The sequence below is a fragment of the Rhinoraja longicauda genome, unplaced genomic scaffold (genome assembly GCF_053455715.1).
Source record: "Rhinoraja longicauda isolate Sanriku21f unplaced genomic scaffold, sRhiLon1.1 Scf000628, whole genome shotgun sequence".
NCBI lineage: Eukaryota > Metazoa > Chordata > Chondrichthyes > Rajiformes > Arhynchobatidae > Rhinoraja > Rhinoraja longicauda.
Genome location: NW_027601844.1, coordinates 1 through 23917, shown reverse-complemented (window position 1 = coordinate 23917; position 23917 = coordinate 1). Strand labels below are relative to the sequence as shown.

At 43.0% G+C, this 23917-nt stretch overlaps 1 protein-coding gene across 3 annotated transcripts; it reads left to right on the top strand.

Moving 5' to 3' along the window:
- Nucleotides 1–4447: 4447 nt before the first annotated feature.
- On the top strand, nucleotides 4448–14670 carry LOC144591160 (proteasome assembly chaperone 3-like). 3 transcript variants are annotated; one of them, XM_078395458.1, is made up of 3 exons: nucleotides 4448–4560; nucleotides 7676–7969; nucleotides 10093–14670. In XM_078395458.1, the coding sequence occupies exons 2-3, from the start codon at nucleotides 7754–7756 to the stop codon at nucleotides 10243–10245; spliced, it is 369 nt and encodes a 122-aa protein (XP_078251584.1). In that variant the 5' UTR covers nucleotides 4448–4560; nucleotides 7676–7753; the 3' UTR covers nucleotides 10246–14670. The 3 variants fall into 3 exon arrangements, with proteins under 3 accessions (XP_078251584.1, XP_078251585.1, XP_078251586.1); XM_078395459.1 differs by having other exon boundaries at nucleotides 4482–4573; XM_078395460.1 differs by lacking the exon at nucleotides 4448–4560 and adding an exon at nucleotides 6887–6946.
- Nucleotides 14671–23917: the final 9247 nt, after the last annotated feature.

Genomic DNA, 23917 nt, shown 5'->3' with positions numbered 1-23917 from the left:
TAAATAGTCATTATAGAGATGTGATTGCAGGCGACCACGGCTGGGGACTGAATACTCAAGAATATTTGACATTTCAGAAGGAGAAGCAGAAAGGAAAAGGAGGTCAGGCAGGTCTGTTAACAAAGGACATCATCACTGCAGCGATGTAGACTGATATTAGCTCAGAAGCTCATGCGGCATAATGAGCTTAGGTGGAAATGCAAGGGTAAGAAGTTACTGGTAGGAATGATAATACGCAGATCACCTAAGAGTATAGCTCTACTGTAGAACAGAATATAAATAATGTGTGGTTGTAACAATGATACTGCAATCATCATGGGTGATTTCAATTTTTATTTACTTTAGTTAAATCAAATTGGGCAGGGTAGTCTTGAGAATGAGTTCATGGGGTGTGATCAATAGACAATAGACAATAGACAATAGGTGCAGGAGTAGGCCATTCAGCCCTTCGAGCCAGCACCGCCATTCAATGCGATCATGGCTGATCACTCTCAATCAGTACCCCGTTCCTGCCTTCTCCCCATACCCCCTCACTCCGCTATCCTTAAGAGCTCTATCCAGCTCTCTCTTGAAAGCATCCAACGAACTGGCCTCCACTGCCTTCTGAGGCAGAGAATTCCACACCTTCACCACCCTCTGACTGAAAAAGTTCTTCCTCATCTCGGTTCTAAATGGCCTACCCCTTATTCTTAAACTGTGGCCCCTTGTTCTGGACTCCCCCAACATTGGGAACATGTTATCTGCCTCTAATGTGTCCAATCCCCTAATTATCTTATATGTTTCAATAAGATCCCCCCTCATCCTTCTAAATTCCAGTGTATACAAGCCCAATCGCTCCAGCCTTTCAACATACGACAGTCCCGCCATTCCGGGAATTAACCTAGTGAACCTACACTGCACGCCCTCCATAGCAAGAATATCCTTCCTCAAATTTGGAGACCAAAACTGCACACAGTACTCCAGGTGCGATCTCACCAGGGCCCGGTACAACTGTAGAAGGACCTCTTTACTCCTATACTCAACTCCTCTTGTTACGAAGGCCAACATTCCATTGGCTTTCTTCACTGCCTGCTGTACCTGCATGCTTCCTTTCATTGACTGATGCACTAGGACACCCAGATCTCGTTGAACTCCCCCTCCTCCTAACTTGACACCATTCAGATAATAATCTGCCTTTCTATTCTTACTTCCAAAGTGAATAACCTCACACTTATCTACATTAAACTGCATCTGCCATGTATCCGCCCACTCACACAACCTGTCCAAGTCACCCTGCAGCCTTATTGCATCTTCCTCACAATTCACACTACCCCCCAACTTAGTATCATCTGCAAATTTGCTAATGGTACTTTTAATCCCTTCGTCTAAGTCATTAATGTATATCGTAAATAGCTGGGGTCCCAGCACCGAACCTTGCGGTACCCCACTGGTCACTGCCTGCCATTCCGAAAGGGACCCATTTATCCCCACTCTTTGCTTTCTGTCTGTCAACCAATTTTCTATCCATGTCAGTACCCTACCCCCAATACCATGTGCCCTAATTTTGCCCACTAATCTCCTATGTGGGACCTTGTCGAAGGCGTTCTGAAAGTCGAGGTACACCACATCCACTGACTCTCCCTTGTCAATTTTCCTAGTTACATCCTCAAAAAATTCCAGTAGATTTGTCAAGCATGATTTCCCCTTCGTAAATCCATGCTGACTCGGAATGATCCCGTTACTGCTATCCAAATGCTCAGCAATTTCGTCTTTTATAATTGACTCCAGCATCTTCCCCACCACTGATGTCAGACTAACTGGTCTATAATTACCCGTTTTCTCTCTCCCTCCTTTCTTAAAAAGTGGGATAACATTTGCTATCCTCCAATCCACAGGAACTGATCCTGAATCTATAGAACATTGAAAAATGATCTCCAATGCTTCCACTATTTCTAGAGCCACCTCCTTAAGTACCCTGGGATGCAGACCATCAGGCCCTGGGGATTTATCAGCCTTCAGTCCCATCAGTCTACCCAAAACCATTTCCTGCCCAATGTCGATTTCCTTCAGTTCCTCCATCACCCTAGGTTCTCCGGCCCCTAGAACATTTGGGAGATTGTGTGTATCTTCCTCAGTGAAGACAGATCCAAAGTAACGGTTTAACTCGTCTGCCATTTCTTTGCTCCCCATAATAAATTCCCCTGCTTCTGTCTTCAAGGGACCCACATTTGCCTTGACTATTTTTTTCCTCTTCACGTACCTAAAAAAACTTTTGCTATCCTCCTTTATATTATTGGCTAGTTTACCCTCGTACCTCATCTTTTCTCCCCGTATTGCCTTTTTAGTTAACTTTTGTTGCTCTTTAAAAGAGTCCCAATCCTCTGTCTTCCCACTCTTCTTTGCTATGTTATACTTCCTCTCCTTAATTTTTATGCTGTCCCTGACTTCCCTTGTCAGCCACAGGTGTCTCTTACTCCCCTTAGAGTCTTTCCACCTCTTTGGAATAAATTGATCCTGCAACCTCTGCATTATTCCCAGGAATACCTGCCATTGCTGTTCTACCGTCTTCCCTGCTAGGGCCTCCTTCCAGTCAATTTTGGCCAGCTCCTGCCTCATGCCTCTGTAATCCCCTTTGCTATACTGTAATACCGACACTTCCGATTTTCCCTTCTGCCTTTCCATTTGCAGAGTAAAACTTATCATGTTGTGATCACTGCCTCCTAATGGCTCTTTTACCTCTAGTCCCCTTATCAAATCAGGATCATTACACAACACTAAATCCAGAATTGCCTTCTCCCTGGTAGGCTCCAGTACAAGCTGTTCTAAGAATCCATCTCGAAGGCACTCTACAAACTCTCTTTCCTGAGGTCCATTTCCAACCTGATTTTCCCAGTCTACCTGCATGATCAGGATAGTTTCATTGAGCCGTACACTGAGGAACCAACCAGGGAGCAGGCTATTTTAGATCTGTTATTCTGGTATCATGATTAATGAATTATCTCATAGCAAATAATCCCCCAGGAAAGAGTAATCATAGCTTGGTAGAATTCCAAATTCAATTTCAGGCTGAGAAACCTGGTTCTGAGAACAATGATTTAAACTTAAAAGATGGCACTGCAATGAGAACAGAGTTAGCTAAAGTGTACTGGGAAAGCACTTTAAAGGGTAAGATGGCAGAAATGCAGGCATTGGAGGATAATTTTATATATCTCAGCAAAGGTACTGTACATTCTGGTGAAGAAGAAAGGCTATGTGAGAGGATTGCCCCATCTATGACAACCATCCTTGCTAACTGCGAAGAAAATGAGAGGAGTCAAAAGAGAAATTGTTGAGGTTGAGGACAAATTCTGGCAGGCTGAGAAGTGTGGTGGTCGAGGGGAACTGATTGGGTCTCTGTTCTAGGAAGAAACAGAGGGCCCTGAAGCCTTCCAGGTGGGGTGTGGAGGTGTAAAGGGACTGGTAGAGGCACAGTGGACAAGAGCAAAGTAGTCACCAAGCACCTTCATAAAACTGTGGATTGATGGCAGGAGTGTGCCCTGTTCTGGATACCACACGAAGAAGGAGTTACTGAAATAATTCCAGGATGAGAGACTTCAGAAATGTTGATAAACTGGGGTTGTTCTCCTTCAAAGAGGGTCCGTTAGAGGCATTTAAAATTATCAAGGAGATGTAGAGGGAAATAGACAATAAACAATAGGTGCAGGAGTAGGCCATTTGGCCCTTCGAGCCAGCACCACCATTCAATGTAATCATGGCTGATCATTCTCAATCAGTACCCCGATCCTGCCTTCTCCCCATAACTCCTGACTCTGCTATCCTTAAGAGCTCTATCTAGCTCTCTCTTGAATGCATTCAGAGAATTGGCCTCCACTGCTTTCTGAGGCAGTGAATTCCACAGATTTACAACTCTCTGACTGAAAAAGTTTTTCCTCATCTCCGTTCTAAATGGCCTACCCCCTATTCTTAAACTGTGGCCCCTGGTTCTGGACTCCCCCAACATTGGGAACTATTGCTATTGGCAGGAACCAATGAAGACAGAATGAAGGGGATTGTAAAACTGGAGAAACCCGTTGTGTTTGTTTCCTCTGTGACAGGAGCCGGGATTGGCCCGCCGTGGAGGTGAACAGGTATCTGAAAGGTAAGCAAGTCAAAAGAGCCTGAGCCAAGGAGTGGGTGGAAGGAGGCTGGCTGGCTGGCTGGCTGGTTGACCGACCGACCTTACACAGAGCCAGGACCGACTAAATGTGTAGGAAGGAACTGCAGATGTTGGTTTACACCGAAGATAGACACAAAGATCACTCGTTCCGTCTCTTCAGAGATGCTGCCTGAGTTACTCCAGCACCATGTGCCCGTCGCCAGTACGTGCTCGACGGGCCGAACCACCTCCGCGCGCAGCCGCAGAGCCGCTCCTTGAGCATGCGCATTGGCATCAGAGGCGGCGCCGCGCACTGAGCATGTGCACTGAGCATGCGCACTGGCATCAGAGGCGCCTCCGCCGCGCACTGGCATCAGAGGCGCCGCCGCCGCGCACTGAGTATGCGCAAGGACGGCGCCGAACGTGCTTGGTGTCGGTGGCGGCGGGTGAGAGATCACGGTGGGCGGGGAGGATGGGGGAGAGGGGGATGGGGAAGAGGGGGGGGAGAGGGGGATGGGGGAGAGGGGGATGGGGGAGAGGGGGATGGGGAAGAGGGGGGGGAGAGGGGGATGGGGAAGAGGAGGGGGATGGAGGAGAGGGGGATGGAGGAGAGGGGGATGGAGGAGAGGGGAATGGGGAGAGGGGAATGGGGAGAGGGGGATGTGGGGGAGAGGGGGATGGGGGGAGAGGGGGATGGGGGGAGAGGGGGAGAGGGGGATGGGGGGAGAGGGGGATGGGGGGAGAGGGGGATGGGGGAGAGGGGGATGGGGATGTGGGGGAGAGGGGGATGGGGATGTGGGGGAGAGGGGGATGGGGAGAGGGGGATGAGGGAGAGGGATAGGGGGGTGTGGGGGAAGGGGGATAGGGGGATGGGGATGTGGGGGAGAGGGGGGTGGCGGAGAGAGGGGGAATCTGGAGAGGGGGTGGGGGGTAGAGGAGGGGGGTGGGGGAGGGAAGGGGTGGGGGGAGCAAGGGGGGGTGAGGGAGAGGGGGATGGGGGAGGAGAGGTGGGTGGGGGGCAGAGGGTGGGAGAGAGGGGGGAGGGGAGGAGAGGGGGTTGGGGAGAGGCAGTGGGGGAGAGAGGGGTGGGGAAGAGGGGCGGAAAGAGGGGGAGATGGAGAGAGTGGGGGAAGATGGGAGGTGTGGGGAGATGGGGGGGATGTGGGAAGAGGAGGTGGATGTGGGGGAGATGGGGGGGACAGAAGGGAGAAAGGGGAAGAGGGGACGGTGTGGGGAGGGAGGGGTTAGATGATGGGGGTGAATTGGGAGTAGAGAAAAGGATGAGTGGGAGAAAGATGGGGATGGATGTGGGATGGGCGGGAGGAAGGGGGTAGAGGGGGAAAGGATGAGGCAGTGGAGGGAGAAAGTAAGGGAGGATGGGGGGGGTTGGGGGGGAGATGGAGGAGGTTAGAGGGGGTTAGAGGGGGATGGATGAGGGGGCAGTAGTAGGGGGAATATGGAGGTATGGGGGGGGCAGAGCTGGAGGGGTTAGAGGGGAGAAAGGATGGGGGTGGGGTGGGGTTGGATGGGGAAAGGAAGGAAGTTGGGGGGAAAAGGGGTGGTAGAGGGGGAAAAAGATGGGGACAGAGGTGATGGGGTGTGAAAAGGGCAGTATGGAGGAGTTGGAGGGGGAAAGGATGGGAGACAGGTTTGGGGGTGGAGGGCATAGAGGAAAGGGGAAGTAAGAGGTAGAGGAGAGGGGAAGTAGGGGGTAGAGGAGAAGGGAAGTAGGAGATAGAGGAGAGGGGAAGTAGGGGATAGAGGAGAGGGGAAGTAAGAGTTAGAGGAGAGGGGAAGTAGGAGGTAGAGGAGAGGTGGTAGGGGGGTAGAGGAGAGGAGGTAGGGGGGTAGAGGAGAGGGGAAGTTGGGGGTAGAGGAGAGGGGAAGTTGGGGGTAGAGGAGAGGGGAAGTTGTAGGTAGAGGAGAGGGGATATAGGGGGGGTATAGGAGAGGGGAAGAAGAAGGGTAGAGGTGAGGGAAAGCATGGTGGGGTAGTGGAGGGGGTGAGGGATAGGGGCATGAGTAATGGAGGGTAGAGAAGAAGGGGGCAAGGATGGGAGATGGAGGATGGGGTAGAGGGCAGTGAAGAAAGGGGGTAGAGGGGAGAGAAGGATGGTGGTAGAGGGGAGAAGGAAGTGGAACGAAGGTTGGAGGAGAGGGCAGTGAAGGTTGGGGTATGAGGAGCAAAGTTTGGGAGTGCAGAGGATGGGAATAGGACAGGGGAAGGAGGAGATGGGGAGAAAGAGGAAGAGAGGTGAGAGAATGGAGGGTAGGGAAGAATAATGGAACAGATGATGAGACGAAGGGGAGGATGGGGGGAAGGGACAAGGGAGGGCTCACTGACACTGGGTTCAGCCTAGACTTCGCTTTTCCATCTCTGGACAGGGTCTTGAATCCACAATCTCTGGGCTTTGAGCAATGGAAAGTCTGATGCCATTGCTCAACCCAATGTGAACCTGTTACACATTATTGCACTTAGACACAAAATGTTGGAGTAACTCAGCGGGTCAGGCAGCATCTCGGGAGAGAAGGAATGGGTGACGTTTCAGGTCGAGATCCTTCTTCAGACTGATCTGAGTGAAGAAGGGTCTCGACCTGAAACGTCACCCGTTCCTTCTCTCCTGAGATGCTGCCTGACCCGCTGAGTTACTCCAGCATTTTGTGTCTACCTTTGATTTAAATCAGCCTCTGCATTTTTTTTCCTACACATTATTGCACATTGTCATACATATTATCTGTTGTACAATATATGTGATTATTTTGCTGCCATTCACCTAAGGTTCAATCTGAGATGACTAAACTTGGGCGTCACGCATGAGAATCTGAATACAGGTAGCTCTGCTATTACACGTGTTTCCATTCTGCGAATTGAATATAATGCAATTCATGAACAGGAACTATTTTGTTTTAGATAGACCGAATTAGCTACAATGCAATTTCGATTTGGAACTTGAGAACCACTTACTTTGGAAACTCACATGCAGATAAAGAGCTGTCTTGCAATTATAAGACACATTGTCTCTTAAGAAAGTCTTTCAGTTTCACTGACTTATCATATCATATATATACAGCCGGAAACAGGCCTTTTTCGGCCCTCCAAGTCCGTGCCGCCCAGCGATCCCCGTACATTAACACTATCCTATACCCACTAGGGACAATTTTTACATTTACCCAGCCAATTAACCTACAAACCTGTACGTCTTTGGACTTCTATTGGCAATTGCACAATGATATTCTATTGAACAATGTGACATTCAGCCTTTGATATTTTTAGCTTGCAGCAGCAAAACTAAACTCAACTATTAAAAAATCTTTATTTTTTTAAATCCTGCCAGGAAAAAACTTTATTACAAGTCAAAAATTCTCTCGCCCCAAAATCCTCTCCCCTCCACCATTGACACGATTGTTTTCATAACAAGATTTTCTATAACATGATGTTTCTTAGAAATGCAATTGTTGCATTATGGCAGATCTGAGTGTACTAATAAATTAATATATGATGGGTGAAATGAGAACTGATATCTTGAAAATATATTGATTTTATTATATTTTTCAATTTAGATAAAGACCATTTGAGTACTGTGGTTCTTAAATCAATAATTGGATTAGATACGGCCATCGTGTCGGTCTGAGAAGTTTATGGCAGCAGAAAGCATTGTCCGGTCTAAACAGGCTGCAGAAGCCATCGGTGGAATCCTTACCGAGGTTGTGTGTACAATATTCAGCGATCACATCTTTGTGGTGGTCACACAGTATGGCAAAATTGGGACATTGATCTCTGTAACTCCACATATTGTTGCAGATGAGGTCGGCAAACCCACTTTTAGTACAAAAATCTTAATGGGGAAAGATGAGGTAAGAACCATGATAAGACATAAAAGCTATAAGATGATCATTAACAGTTACCTCCATTTATATGTGTCTTTAATTTAGCAAAATGGTCTGTAAAACAGATGCAGCTCAACACAAGCTTTTGGTTATAATCATCTAGATGTATTCTGAGTAAATTCTTGAAATTATTCCTATACTCCTGCAATTAACATCGTGTATAGTTTGCAACTTTACATAAAATTGAAATACTGGAGAAACTGCAAGAAAAACATTACAGGAATGAGACTGAACTTGTGGGAATTTTTTCACAATACAGCAAAACCAAAATGGTGAACTACGAGAAGTCTTTGTAATTATGAAGGGACATGCACAGCGAAGATTAACTCAAGGAACTGCAAATGTAAAATAATATCGAGAAAACCCTTACAGTATCCAGAAGCAGTTTCATCACAGAAAAATAGCTAGAATAAGGAACCTGTTGCTCCACGGAGATGACCAGCATTATTGCATTTAGCATGAAACCTGTTGGGCACGTTGGGATAAATGGAGAGAAGGATATGCTGATCGGATTGATGTGGTGTGAGGAGACGACTGATGTGTAGAGTACGAAAATAGTGTGGACTCTGGGTTACATTGCCTGTTTCTCTGTCGTATGTTGAATTTAGATATAAACGAACACCATAACCTAAATACTCTGGGTTACATTGCCTGTTTCTCTGTCGTATGTTGAATTTAGATATAAACGAACACCATAACCTAAATACACTGTGTCTGTAAACACACAACTTTCCACTGTGCTTTAGTAATTCTGTTCAGTGAAGAGCTTATTTAAGCGCTGTAATAATCTCACTGATTCTTTCTTATTCAGTCTTGTACATGCTACCTGTTAAAAGAAGGTCAATCACAGTGGAAAGTAGTAGGGACATGGTATATTAACAATTTGAACACTGGAAGCAGTTTGAGGACTTCAGACCTCTCCTAAGTCTTCAGTCTGTCTAATTCTTCAGACCATGTTTTCTGAAGTCACATGGTCAATCTGAGATAAATCTGAATCAAGGTCCTTGTAAAAAGTCAAATTTCATTAACCCAGTGTGTACCTGAACATTAAAAAAAAAGGCTAGGAGTGATGTGTAATGATTAATCTTGTTGGTGTTCTGAAACTTTGTTGGAGCTAAATACTAGAAGATAACTGGCATTTAATGAAAGTGAGTAAAACTTAACAACATTCATATTTAACATCTAAAACAATTAAAATCATACCATGGTGCCTGGCATAGCATCCAAACAGTATTGAATTAGCCATATAAGGATATTTGAGCAGATAACCAAAATCTTGTTCAGCACTCAGTCAGGTACCAGATCCCATTCAAAAATGATTAAAAATGAAATAAACCATTAAAATATAAAGAATGTAAACAACTAGATACAAATCATTAAAAATATTAAACCAAAATAAAATATAGTTGATTAAAATAAACTAACATCCTTTTATCTTCTCTGCAGATCTTCAAACCTTGTTCAAATAAATGGGCCCTCTGGTCCTAACCCAGCACTGAACCTGACAGCAGATTCTGCAGTGTAAGTGCTGGAGAGTCTCAGCCAGCTCCTGCTCAGCTATTGAACTCCCTACCGAGTCCAGTGGTGGACAATGGCTGACAGATCTTGTGTTAAGTTTTAAGACTTGTGTTTCACGCAGAGACCTAGAAATTTCCCAAGCAATACTTGTGCAGAGAATTACAGTCAGAACTCCACAAAGTCCACATCTTTGTTCTGGTGATCTTCCTAGGTCCCCACAGATTTTACATCTAGTTTTCCAACAGTGCCTTGTCAGTTTTCAATAAGTTATCCTCCTTTCCTTTTGCTTCCAATTCCATGTCCTCTTTTTATTGTGTTCCAAAATGTACAAACAGCTCACTTGGTTTTCAGTTTCCATTTCTGATGGAATCCATTTAGGAGTTTTACACACACTGACCCTGCAGAATAGTAATATTCTATATGTTATGATTAGTGCATTTGACAACGTTCTCCCTTCGGTCTTCTCCGTATTCCCATGGTGTAATGCTGAATTATCTCGGCGTTTCTTTCTAATTAATCAAATTATTCTGCTAGAGTCATTCAAAATAATTTTAATATCTGTTTCTTTTCAGCCTCTGATCCACGTGTATGCAAAACACCTCGTAACGTTTGTGTGTGAGGAGTCTGGCAACAAATCAGTGCTACTTGCACTGGCTCTGAAAGATGCAAACTTGGATAGTATTAAATCCATCAAACAGTTGATTCAGAGTTGCCGACTCTGGTGAAAATGTTTGCCAAACGTCAGCGATGAAACATGAGGAAAAGAATACTGACTTTACTCCATGCGAGTCCAGGACATCAGAATAAAATACATTTTACAACTCCGTTTAAAAAAAAAACGTCATTTGAAAATAAGCCGTTTTAAATTTCAATTTTTGGTCTTTGAGTTCAACGGTGATATACTAACCTTTGTTTTCAGTAAAGGATAACCAATTTGACAGTTTGCAGGAAATTGACATCCTACACTAATGTTAAGTAAGACTGATGTATTTGATGTACTTGAGAATGGAGAGTCCAGATGGAACGCTAATTATGATGAGATGAATGGCTTTTCATTTCCTTCTCCCGTGTTCATGGTGAAAAAAGTAGAAGAAAAATTATGGAAATGTAAATTTCAAAAATATTACATATTGCAATAAAAGTATATGAAGGTGAAAGTCCAACATTGCGTCCGGTGTGGCCTGTGGGTCTGATGTTCAATCAATCTATGTTTAACAACGAGTAAACTTCTTTTGCTGTTATATTCTGCATTTACTTATTAGGTGCCCATCACAAATTCTTGTTTAGTTTCTTCCTGACTTTATACTGTGATTTCAAGGAAAATTGTATAGCCTTACTCAGCTGCTGCATTCCACTACATAAATCATTAAACAGCACAGGAACAATGTCTGTCCTGCAAATGATGCCAAGGTAACCAAGGTAAACTGCCTGCATGTGATCCATATCCCTCCATTCCTAGCATATTCATTTACTTATCTAAAAGCCTCTTAAACGCTACCATCATGTCAGCTTCCACCATAACCTCTGAAAGCACATTCCAGGCACCCATCAATCGTGTGTAATAAAACTCTCCGTACATCTCATTTCAATTTCCCCCCTCTGACTTTCAAAGACTACTGGACATAGCTTTACATTTCTACCTGGGGGGGAAAAAGTTCTGACTGTCTACCCTATCTATGCCTCTCATAATTTTCCATACTGTTATATATGCTGTGGCTCCAAGCCTTTCAGCAGGAGTTGACTGCAGTATAGAAAATTAATAATAATAACTTGGCCGAGAAGTAAGCCACAATTGAGATGCAACTTGGGCACTAATAATCTGATGCTTAAATGTATTCAGCTGATAATATCTTCAGTGTTTGGGATATTTCAGGGCTTTAGCCTCAGTCCTCCTTTCACTTTTTAGGTGACTACTCCACTGACGTCAAAGGGGTGAGGAGTATGAAAACTACCACTAAGTTGTGTTCCATTGCTAATGCTGTTGTTACTTTCTCCATGTTAACAAAAAGGCACATAGAGTTGTCAACGTACATTTTGATGCACATATCTATGGGTGCTGCGCCTGATGAAACTAATTTCAAGGAGATTTTTCATCCAAAAGCAAATGTTTCTTTCTCACTTTGTGTTCCAGTGACTAACATGATTTATTTTACATTTGTACATTTTTATTAATTATTATTTGTATACATCAATTTCATTCCAGAACTCCAATAGGGGCAGTTTCAGGCTCCAGCTATGATCAACCTGCCGTACTTGCTCTCTCTTGTGCTTGATTTCATGTGTTGGCTAACCCCAACTTGTTAATTTTCTGAATAGATTACTGTGTCTCGTTATGTATTGCATACTTCCCAACTCTGAAATGCCAGCTTACTAGCATACTTCCCACTTGGGCACTTCTCATCAAGATTAAGCCACGACTAAATGATAAAACAAAGGGAATTCTGCATAAATGCTCGTTGCTATCCAATGTTAGAATATGATACAAACTACAATATAGGGTGCACAGAGAAATCAGCCACCAAGCGACATTAATGTAATTATAGTAACAAAGGTATTGCGTGATTATGCTTGGAGAGCAAACCAAAGGAATTGTAGTCCGAAGTTAGACACAAAAAGCTGGAGTAACTCAGCGGGACAGGCAGCATCTATGGAGAGAAGGAATGTGTGACATTTCAGGTTGAGACCTTTCCTACACATTTCGTCTGCTGTTCCTTCCACACAAGAATTGTCGTCCTGCTCTTTTGCCTAATATGGAGATGTCAGTTTAAATTTAAGGATGTCATTATACTGGAAAAGGTGCAAAAAAGATTTAACAACGATAATAATGGGTCTGCTGGGTTTCAATAATAAGAAAGGCTGGATAGTTTGAGTGCTTACCTTGGAGCGTAGGCCGATGGGTAATTTTACAGAGCCGTATAAAATCATGAAGGGTATAGATAAATTGAATGGCCATAGTCTTTTCCCCAGGGTTTGGAAATCTAAAACTAGAGGCCATAGATTTAAGGTGAAAGCACAATGATTTAGAAGTGACCTGAGGGACAACCTTTCAAGAGGAAGTTGTACATATGGAACGAGCTGCCATGTGAAAGAAGCCTGCACAATTACGACATTTAAAAGATAGGTACATGAATAGGAAGGTATTGGAGGATTATGAGTCCAGGTAGAGACAAGCGGGATGAGCTTGGTCAGGCAACATAGTTAGCATTGGACAGTTGGGTGAAGGGCCTGTTTCCATGCAGTATAGCTCTGAATATTTCAAAATGGTGGAAAATGTTTTTTGAATGAACAATGATGTCTGATGATTAAAATTTAAGTTCAGTTTTTAAAAAGGAAATCATTAAGACTGACCAGGAAGCTGTAAGATCATCATAAAAATAGAGTTTCATTGACAAACATTGTTGGCTGCTCCAGCGACATGTGACTCCACTCCCTTACCAAATAGTTGACTCCTAACTGCCCCCGAAAGGCTGAGGGAGTAATTTGGTCAAATCAAACCTACTATCAGACGAAAAGAGGGATCTAAGTGTTCTAGTCAAGAATCACAAAAAGTTAGAAGGCAGGTCCAACAACTAGTTAAAAAGGCAAACGGCATATTGGTCTTTATTGCAAAGCAGTTCCAGTTTAAGAAAGGGAAGATCTTGTTACAGGTGTGTACATTGCATAGTTTTGATCCCCTTACCTAAAATAAGATATAGAAGCATTGGAAGCAGTTCAAAAGAGTAATGAAAGAGTTGTCGATGAAGAGAGGCTAGAGAGTTTGTGTCTATATTCCTTGACGTTTAAAAGAAGGAGGCGGGTGACCTTATTTAACTTTAAGAACCTAAGAGTGCTTGACAGGGTAGGTGTTGAGATGTTTTTCATGTTCATAAGTGATAGAAGCAGAATTAGGTCCATTGTCTACTCCGCCATTCAATCATGGCTGATCTATCTCTCCCACCTAACCCCATTCTCCTGCCTTTTCCCCCGGAACCCCTGACACCCGTACTAATCAAGAATCTTTCTCTGCCGTAAAAATTCCAATGACTTGGCCTCCACAGCTTTCTGTGGCAATGAATTCCACAGATTCACCGCCCTCTGACTGAAGAAATTTCTCCGCATCTTCATAAAGGAACTTTCTTTAATTCTTGAGGCTGTGACCTCTAGTCCTAGACTCTCCCACAAGTGGAATCCTCTCCACATCCATTCTATCCAGGCCTTTCACTGTTCGGTAAGTTTCAGTGAGGTCCCCCCTCATCCTTCAAAAGGCCATCCTTCAAGTAGAGACCCAGTACCATCAAACAATCTTATGTTAACGCATTCATTTCTCGGATCATTCTCATAAACCTCCTCTGGACCCTCTCCAGCGCCAGCACATCCTTCCTCAGATGATACTATTGAATAGTGTGGCGGGCTTGAGGGAACTGGTGGACTACTATTTTGTGTTTTTGTGATCAAGAAGAGCTGCCGCTAGGTTGTTAAGACCATATTGTGCGCAACAAATGGCACTTTTACCGGTAACTCCTGCATCTCTAGAATTATACTTTAAAAATAGGGACAGCGAAAGTCTAACACTGCACCATCTTACATGTAGACTTGATTATAACTAATTTCTGAAAGCTAGCAGCTTGCTTATGCACCTGGCATCTCTGATTAGGATGATGGGTGCACCAGGGATTTCTTATGCATTGTCTGATTTATAATAATCTGCTCTATTGACAGTTAACTAATTAAAGTTAAGTATTTCTATCAGAAACCTTGCATTTTATTACCATTATATAAACAACAGCTGACAGATTTTTTCATCAAACAGCTTATTTCTATCACCATTGATGTACAGTAATTAAAACCTCACTGGATGCCCTCTACTCCGGCATCACTTAGTTTAATTAATTATCACAGCAGTCAATTAAAAAAAAAAAAAACTTTTTTTGATGGCATGGTTGGTTCATGCAATTTTCCTAATAGATTCAAAATTACATTTCAATCAATTACACCACGATTAAAGTTTGTTCTGCCCATGAGGGTGCTGAGTGAAATAGAAGTGTCACAATATGTGTAGCGAAGAAAGTAATGATACAAACAAAAGGTACACAATAATGAAAGTGTCTGTAAAATTTACCTTTTACCAAGCACTTACTCATCTTTTCTATTTCACGAGACTCCATGTTAAATTTTGAAGTACTTTGAGACATTTTACCACATTAAAGATGTAACAAATTTGACGTATGTTGCAAAACATACTTGGCTAATAAAGTACTATTGTGATTATGATTATTATGATTATGTATGTACTTTTGCTCACAAATGTATTTTTAAGTATGATGTTGTAGGGATCACTGAGACATGGCTACAAGAGGACCAGGGCTGGGAACTGAATATTCAGGGGTACACAACGTATAGAAAAGACAGACAGGTGGGCAGAGGGGATGGGGTTGCTCTGCTGGTAAGGAATGATATTCATTCCCTTGCAAGGGGTGACATAGAATCAGGAGATGTTGAATCAGTATGGATAGAAATGAGGAATTGTAAGGGTAAAAAGACCCTAATGGGAGTTATCTATAGGCCCCCAAACAGTAGCCTCGACATAGGGTGCAAGTTGAATCAGGAGATAAATTTGGCGTGTCACAAATGTAATGCTACGGTGGTTATGGGAGATTTTAACATGCAGGTGGACTGGGAAAATCAGGTTGGAAATGGACCCCAGGAAAGAGAGTTTGTAGAGTGCCTTCAAGATGGATTCTTAGAACAGCTTGTACTGGAGCCTACCAGGGAGAAGGCAATTCTGGATTTAGTGTTGTGTAATGATCCTGATCTGATAAGGGGACTAGAGGTAAAAGAGCCATTAGGAGGCAGTGATCACAACATGATAAGTTTTACTCTGCAAATGGAAAGGCAGAAGGGAAAATCGGAAGTGTCAGTATTACAGTATAGCAAAGGGGATTACAGAGGCATGAGGCAGGAGCTGGCCAAAATTGACTGGAAGGAGGCCCTAGCAGGGAAGACGGTAGAACAGCAATGGCAGGTATTCCTGGGAATAATGCAGAGGTTGCAGGATCAATTTATCCCAAAGAGGCGGAAAGACTAAGGGGAGTAAGAGACACCTGTGGCTGACGAGGGAAGTCAAGGACAGCATAAAAATTAAGGAGAGGAAGTATAACATAGCAAAGAAGAGTGGGAAGACAGAGGATTGGGACTCTTTTAAAGAGCAACAAAAGTTAACTAAAAAGGCAATACGGGGAGAAAAGATGAGGTACGAGGGTAAACTAGCCAATAATATAAAGGAGGATAGCAAAAGTTTTTTAGGTACGTGAAGAGGAAAAAAAGAGTCAAGGCAAATGTGGGTCCCTTGAAGACAGAAGCAGGGGAATTTATTATGGGGAACAAAGAAATGGCAGACGAGTTAAACCGTTACTTTGGATCTGTGTTTACTGAGGAGGATACACACAATCTCCCAAATGTTCTAGGGGCCGGAGAACCTAGGGTGATGGAGGAACTGAAGGAAATCCACATTAGGCAGGAAATGGTTTTGGGTAGACTGATGGGACTGAAGGCTGATAAATTCCCAGAGCCTGATGGTCTGCATCCCAGGGTACTTAAGGAGGTGGCTCTAGAAATAGTGGAAGCATTGGAGATCATTTTTCAATGTTCTATAGATTCAGGATCAGTTCCTGTGGATTGGAGGATAGCAAATGTTATCCCACTTTTTAAGAAAGTAGGGAGAGAGAAAACAGGTAATTATAGACCAGTTAGTCTGACATCAGTGGTGGGGAAGATGCTGGAGTCAATTATAAAAGATGAAATTGCTGAGCATTTGGATAGCAGTAACAGGATCATTCCGAGTCAGCATGGATTTACGAAGGGGAAATCATGCTTGACAAATCTACTGGAATTTTTTGAGGATGTAACTAGGAAAATTGACAGGGAGAGTCAGTGGATGTGGTGTACCTCGACTTTCAGAAAGCCTTCGACAAGGTCCCACATAGGAGATTAGAGGGCAAAATTAGAGCACATGGTATTGGGGGTAGGGTACTGACATGGATAGAAAATTGGTTGACAGACAGAAAGCAAAGAGTGGGGATAAATGGGTCCCTTTCGGAATGGCAGGCAGTGACCAGTGGGGTACCGCAAGGTTCGGTGCTGGGACCCCAGCTATTTACGATATACATTAATGACTTAGATGAAGGGATTAAAAGTACCATTAGCAAATTTGCAGATGATACTAAGCTGGGGGGTAGTGTGAATTGTGAGGAAGATGCAATAAGGCTGCAGGGTGACTTGGACAGGTTGTGTGAGTGGGCGGATACATGGCAGATGCAGTTTAATGTAGATAAGTGTGAGGTTATTCACTTTGGAAGTAAGAATAGAAAGGCAGATTATTATCTGAATGGTGTCAAGTTAGGAAGAGGGGATGTTCAACGAGATCTGGGTGTCCTAGTGCATCAGTCACTGAAAGGAAGCATGCAGGTACAGCAGGCAGTGAAGAAAGCCAATGGAATGTTGGCCTTCGTAACAAGAGGAGTTGAGTATAGGAGCAAAGAGGTCCTTCTACAGTTGTACCGGGCCCTGGTGAGACCGCACCTGGAGTACTGTGTGCAGTTTTGGTCTCCAAATTTGAGGAAGGATATTCTTGCTATTGAGGGCGTGCAGCGTAGGTTCACTAGGTTGATTCCCAGAATGGCGGGACTGTCGTATGTTGAAAGGCTGGAGCAATTAGGCTTGTATACACTGGAATTTAGAAGGATGAGGGGGGATCTTATTGAAACATATAAGATAATTAGGGGATTGGACACATTAGAGGCAGGAAACATGTTCCCAATGTTGGGGGAGTCCAGAACAAGGGGCCACAGTTTAAGAATAAGGGGTAGGCCATTTAGAACGGAGATGAGGAAGAACTTTTTCAGTCAGAGAGTGGTGAAGGTGTGGAATTCTCTGCCTCAGAAGGCAGTGGAGGCCAGTTCGTTGGATGCTTTTAAGAGAGAGCTGGATAGAGCTCTTAAGGATAACGGAGCGAGGGGGTATGGGGAGAAGGCAGGAACGGGGAACTGATTGAGAGTGATCAGCCATGATCCCATTGAATGGCGGTGCTGGCTCGAAGGGCTGAATGGCCTACTCCTGCACCTATTGTCTATTGTCTATAAAAGGCTAAGGGGCAATCTGACTCAGTCGTTTGGATGATGATTTATTAGGAGATATAACGGAAAACTATTTTCCCTGAGGGTAAACCTATCTACTTCAGTTTACGGAACAAAATCAGGAATCAATTTTCACAGGAAAAGCAGTGAAAATGTGAAACTCTAACAAAATACCATTGAGGCACTGGGAATAGGAATATACTTCTATCAGGCCTACCATTAACCTCCAGAACTCCAGAGAAAACAATGCAAGTCTGTCCAATCTCTCATTATAGTCAACAAACCAATCCAGTTATTTTTCTGGTAAACCTCTTTTGCACCCTCTCCCAAGACCCCACATCCTTCTTATAATTGGCAGACTAAAACTGCACACAATACTCCAAATGCAGCCTAATTTAGGTCCAGTATGACTTCCTGCCTCTTATACTCAATGACGCGACTAATGAAGGTAAGCATACAATGCATCTTTTTAACCACTCTGTCTACTTGCTTACTTTCTTGTTTGCTTCATATTTCTTAAAGACCCCCATCTGATTTCATATTTTGAAAACTTACATATGCTTCCTTTTACTTTTTGATCTAATTTGCCTATTTGGTCATCCAAGGTTCTCTGACCTTGCCATCCTTATCCTTCCTACTTACTGTGCCTTGAACTGTGATCTGCTGGCTTTTAAACAACTTCCACTTATCAGATGTGGACTTGCCCAAAAACAACTGCTCTTAATTTACATGGGTGTTGCCTAATAATGATAACTACATGGGTGTTGCCTAATAATGATAACTATCTTAAAACATGGAGTTGTGATCACTGTCTTTTAGAGGTTTACAGATACAGCACGGAAATAGGCCCACCGAGTCCGCGCCGACCATTAACACTATCCTACACACACTTGGGCTAATGTACATATTGTACACAATTATACATATTATTACACATACACCAAACCAATTAAACGTCTTTGGAGTGTGGGAGGAAACCGAAGATCTTGGAGAAAACCCACGCAGGTCACGCAACTCCGTAATCGGGTTCGAACCAGGATCTCCGGCGCTGTAAGGCAGCAACTCTACCGCTGCGCCACCGTGCCGCTCCTACAATGCTCTTCCACTAAAACACGAGACTCGTTTCCCAGAACAAGGTCCAATGTGGTCCCTCCTTATATTGGACTATCCACCTGCTGTTCAAAACACCAGGTTGAGTAGACGGCACGGTGGCGCAGCGGTAAAGTTGCTGCCTTACAGCTCCAGAGACATGGGTTCGATGTTGACTATAGATGCTGTTTGTACGGAGTTTGTACGTTTCCTCCATGACCTGCGTGGTTTTCTCCGGGAGCTCCAGTTTCCTCCCACACTCCAAAGACGTACAGGTTTGTAGGCTAATTGGCTTGGTAAAATTGTAAATTGTTCCTAGTGTGCGTAGGATAGTGTTCGTGTGCGGGGATTGCTGGTCGGCGTGGTTTGGTGGACCAAAGGGCCTGTTTCCGTGCTGTATCTCAAATCTAGACTGAACTTATATAAATGGGAAGGGGAGATAATTTGAAATTGTTATTATTGTATTGTGAGGTCTGTAAAGTGCGTAGACTGTACTTGAGACACTGTTCCTTGAGCATACAGTCGGGTTGAATGAAAGTGAGACTAAATAAAGACAAGTCACCATGTGATGGAGAAAGAAAGTATAAGTTCCATGTTTTTGTATTCCATCTCTCGACTAATTGGGAAAGCATTCCAAGTGTCACCTTAAACACTATGTTGACCTGTTTTGTTGCTTTTAAGGATCAATGCGTGCCCCAGCAAAGCCATGCCTTGTTTCACCTTCCCAGAAGCAATGCCTCCCACTTTGTCATCTCCAAAGATACTAAAGGATACTCTTCTAGTATCTTTGGTCATCTCTCTCTGTGCAACAGATGGCAGGTGGAGTTGGTGAGAGCGGCGCATGCGCCGGGAGTCCGGGTGACCTCATGCGGCGACGTTGGTCCCACCTGGGCCCGCCATCGCGCAGGCGCCTCAGGTGAGGCGGAGCTGTCGCTGGAGATGGCGACGGTCACCGGCTGCTCTTTAAAAAAACAAAACAAAATCACACTTAAATGCTTGAGAGACTCCCGGAACACTTATTGAAAGTACACTTGTGAGCCTGAGGCTGGTGGAGGGTTGGTGTCCACCTGTCCGGGAATTGCCACCCTCGACCTCGACCTCTGCACTACTGGGATGTGGCGGAAACGAGCAGCACTTGGCAGCAGCAGCACCTTCCACACTCTGCCCTGAACTGCGACTGAGCCCGTTTAAAGGTTGGTTGGTTGCTGCTTCCCGTCGGTTTTATAAGTATATTTACACACACTTTTGTGGTGGTTTCCTGTAACTTTTATTTCCCGGTGTAAGGACTCAACGAAGAAACTTACATACTGTGCCCTCCATAATGTTTGGGACAAAGACCCATCATTTATTTATTTGCCTCTGTACTCCACAATTTGAGATTTGTAATAGAAACAAATCACACGTGCACATTGTCAGATTTTAATAAAGGCCATTTTTATACATTTTGCTTTCACCATGTAGAAATTACAACAGTGTTTATACATAGTCCCCCCCATTTCAGGGAACCGTAATGTTTGGGACATAGCAATGTCATATAAATGAAAGTAGTCATGTTTCGTGTTTTATTACATATCTTTTGCATGCAATGACTGCTTGAAGTCTGCGATTCATGGACATCACCAGTTGCTGGTGATGCTCTCCCATGCCTGTATTGCAGCCATCTTTCGCTTATGCTTGTTTTGGGGGCTAGTCCCCTTCAGTTTTCTCTTCAGTATATAAAAGGCATACTCAATTGAGTTCAGATCGGGTGAATGACTTGACCACTCAAGAATTGACTATTTTTTAGCTTTGAAAAACTCCTTTGCTGCTTAAGCAGTAAGTTTGGGATCATTGTCTTGCTGAAGAATGAACTGCCGGCCATTGAATTTTGAGGAATTTGTTTGAACTTGAGCAGATACACTTCAAAATACACTTGTGTCTATACACTTAAATTCATTATGCTACTACCATCAGCAAATGTATCATCAATGAAGATAAATGAGCCAGTACCTTCAGCCGCCATACATGCCCAGGCCATAACTCCCCCACCACTGTGTTTCACAGATGAGGTGGTATGGTTTGGATCTTGGGCAGTTCTTACTCTCCAACATACCTTGCTCTTGCCATCACTCTGATATGTTAATCTTCATCTCATCTTCTACAAGACCTTTTTCCAGAAAAAGGTTTCTCTTTTGAGTATTTCTTGGCAAACTAACCTGGCCATCCTATTTTTAAAGCTAACCAGTGGTTTGCATCTTGCAGTGTAGCCTCAGTATTTCTGTGCATGAAGTCTTCTGCGGAGAGTGGTCATTGACAAATCCACGCCTGACTCCTGGATAGTTTCTGATCTGTCGGACAGGTGTTTGGGGATTTTTCTTTATGAAGGAGAGAATTATTCTGTCATCAGCTGTGGAGGTCTTCCTTGGGCTGCCAGTCTCTTTGCGATTAGTAAACTCACCAGTGCTCTCATCTTAATGATGTTTCAAACAGTTGATTTTGGTAAGCCTAAGGTTTGGCTGATGTTTCTAACAGTAGTATTCTTGTTTCTCAGTCTCATAATGGCTTCTTTAACTTTCATTGGCACACCTTTGGTCCTCATGTTGATAAACAACAATAAAAGTTTCCAAAGGTGATGGAAAGACTGTAGGAAAGATTAGGTGCTGAGAGCTCTCTTGCACCTGCATGAAGGAGGCATTTAAACAAACCTGAGCAATTATAAACACCTGTGAAGCCATGTGTCCCAAACATTATGGTGCCCTGAAATGGGGGGGGGAATATGTATAAACACAGCTGCAATTTCTACATGGTGAAACCAAAATGTATGAAAATACCCTTTAATAAAATTTGACAATGTGCACTTTAACCACATGTGATTTTTTTTTCTCTATTACTAGTCTCAAATTGTGGAGTACAGAGGCAAATAAATAAATTGATGGGTCTTTGTTCCAAACATTATGGAGGGCACTGAATATATTTATGTATTCGCACACTGATTTTTTTCTCATTTATTGTTTACATATTGTTTGTTGTTTACATAAATGTTCTATGTTTACATATTTTGTTGTGCTGCTGCAAGTAAGGATTTAATTATTCTATCTGGGTCATATGATAATAAAACGCTCTTGATTCTTGGCTCTTCAATGTGACACGACACCAAGCCTCGTTGCAGAGATAAAACGCCCACAGTTTGTTTTCAATAAAAATTGTCTCGCACAAAATCGAGAGCAGTCTCTTGCACATTTACAGCTCTCGCACATTTAAGGGTTTTCAACGTTTTGAGTCATTTAAAGTGGTGCCGCGTGCGATAGGCAAGGAAATTTATTGCTCAGTGCTTTCTGCTCCTACTCCTCAAAAACATTTACAACTTCTCCAAGTTCCTGCTGTTGTCAAAGTCAAACTTTTGATGCAATACTACTGCAAGATGGAGACAGTTCTGTAATATATGCTGAAATTCAACATGAAAATAATTACAGTGAAATCAAGTGTTGCTACTGAATACACCTTTCGTGCATTGCCCCAATACACTTAAAACGAAGCATTTGATTGTGAAAGTGTTTTACAATGTCTCGAGGCCATGAGAAACCAGAACCACCATTATGCAAATAATAATGATTGGGTTAGGTGATTCTTACTGGTTAGGGATCGAGACTCATTTATATGGCCTTGAAAATAATCGAAGTTGTATTTGGTTGGATACTCCATTGCCTTGAGTTATAATTTGTAGCATTTCCTTTTGAGGACTGATTAATATTGTTGAGTAATTGGTACATCAATGTACCCTGCAGATTATATTTCTATGTCAGTAATAATTGATTTGTCCATTTTCTGTTGTGCAAAGTGGAGAATTGGAAACAAGTTTGTTAAGATTTTTTAGTGTCTGTTTTGGCCCAGAACACCTGCTTGGGAATCAAATTCATGAGCTCCAGCAACAAACCAAATATTATAAAAGGTGCTGACTTTCATCATTGGATTGAAGAACGATTACAGCACAAAAATAAGTAATTCATACCACCATGTGCATGCTGACTCTCTACTGGAGCAACCCTGTAAGTCCACCCACTAACTCTTCCTCCATGGTTTTGCTTCACCTTATATTTACTCTGAAGGCCACATTAGACCTGCCTCACAACATCTACAGGCAATACATTTCAGATTCCAGATACGAGCTGTGTAAACAAAAAAAAATGCATGTCACTTGAACTTCTTCATTTTACACCTGTAATCCTCAACCTAAGGTAAACATTTGCACAAACCCCTGATAATTTCATATTTTTATTAAATATTCCCTCAGCCTTCTCTTTCAAATAAACTGTCCACACCTCTAATTTATTCTTGCAATTGTTGTCCCTCATCACAGAAACCATTTTCATTGGTGTTTTTTGGACATTCTCTCATTCCTTCCTATCCTTGGGATTATGTGGTACTCACAATTGAACACGGTACTACAATTGAAGCCACATTGGTGCTTTATATAACTTTTCCTCATTTTATATTGAGTCAATGGACATAGCACAGAAGTATATACCTTATTTACAGTTTTGAGTCATAGAAGTGTATGCCTTATTTACTGTTTTCTCAATTTGCCCTGCCATTTTCAATAATTTGTACACTGATACATCAAATAATCACTGCACCTCTTTTAGAATAGTATTCTTTATTCTATGATCTCTCCTCATTCTTCCAAATGAATGTATCACTTCCCATTCCTTTGCACTAAATTCAACGGCATTGTTTGCTTATTTCACCAGTTGGTTTATATCTGGCTGCAGTCTACTGCATTCCTCTTTACAGTTCACAATATAACCAAGCTTTGTGTCATGTGAAAATTAAAAAAATTGTCGATTTGCATCCGCAAGTATCAGTTGAGATTAGAAAAAGATGGAAACCCACAGCAGGTCAGACAACGTCTATTGAAGCAAAATAGAATTTCAGGTTGTAGTTTCATCAGAACCCAAGTCTAAGTCATCAATATTCATAACAGAAGCATTTGCTATAGCACCAATCCTTGAGGAATGCCACTATACATGTTCCTCAGGAGAACCAACCATGACTATGTCACTCTGTTATCTGTTGCTTAGAATGGAAAAAAGAAGATAGTTGATCAATTAAACAGGTTCTAGTCTACACCAGATTGCGGCAAAGTTCGTTTCTGAGAACTGTTTGTAAACTGAACAGTTCGCAAGTGGGAAATGTAGCCACCCAAATATATTTCAATAAA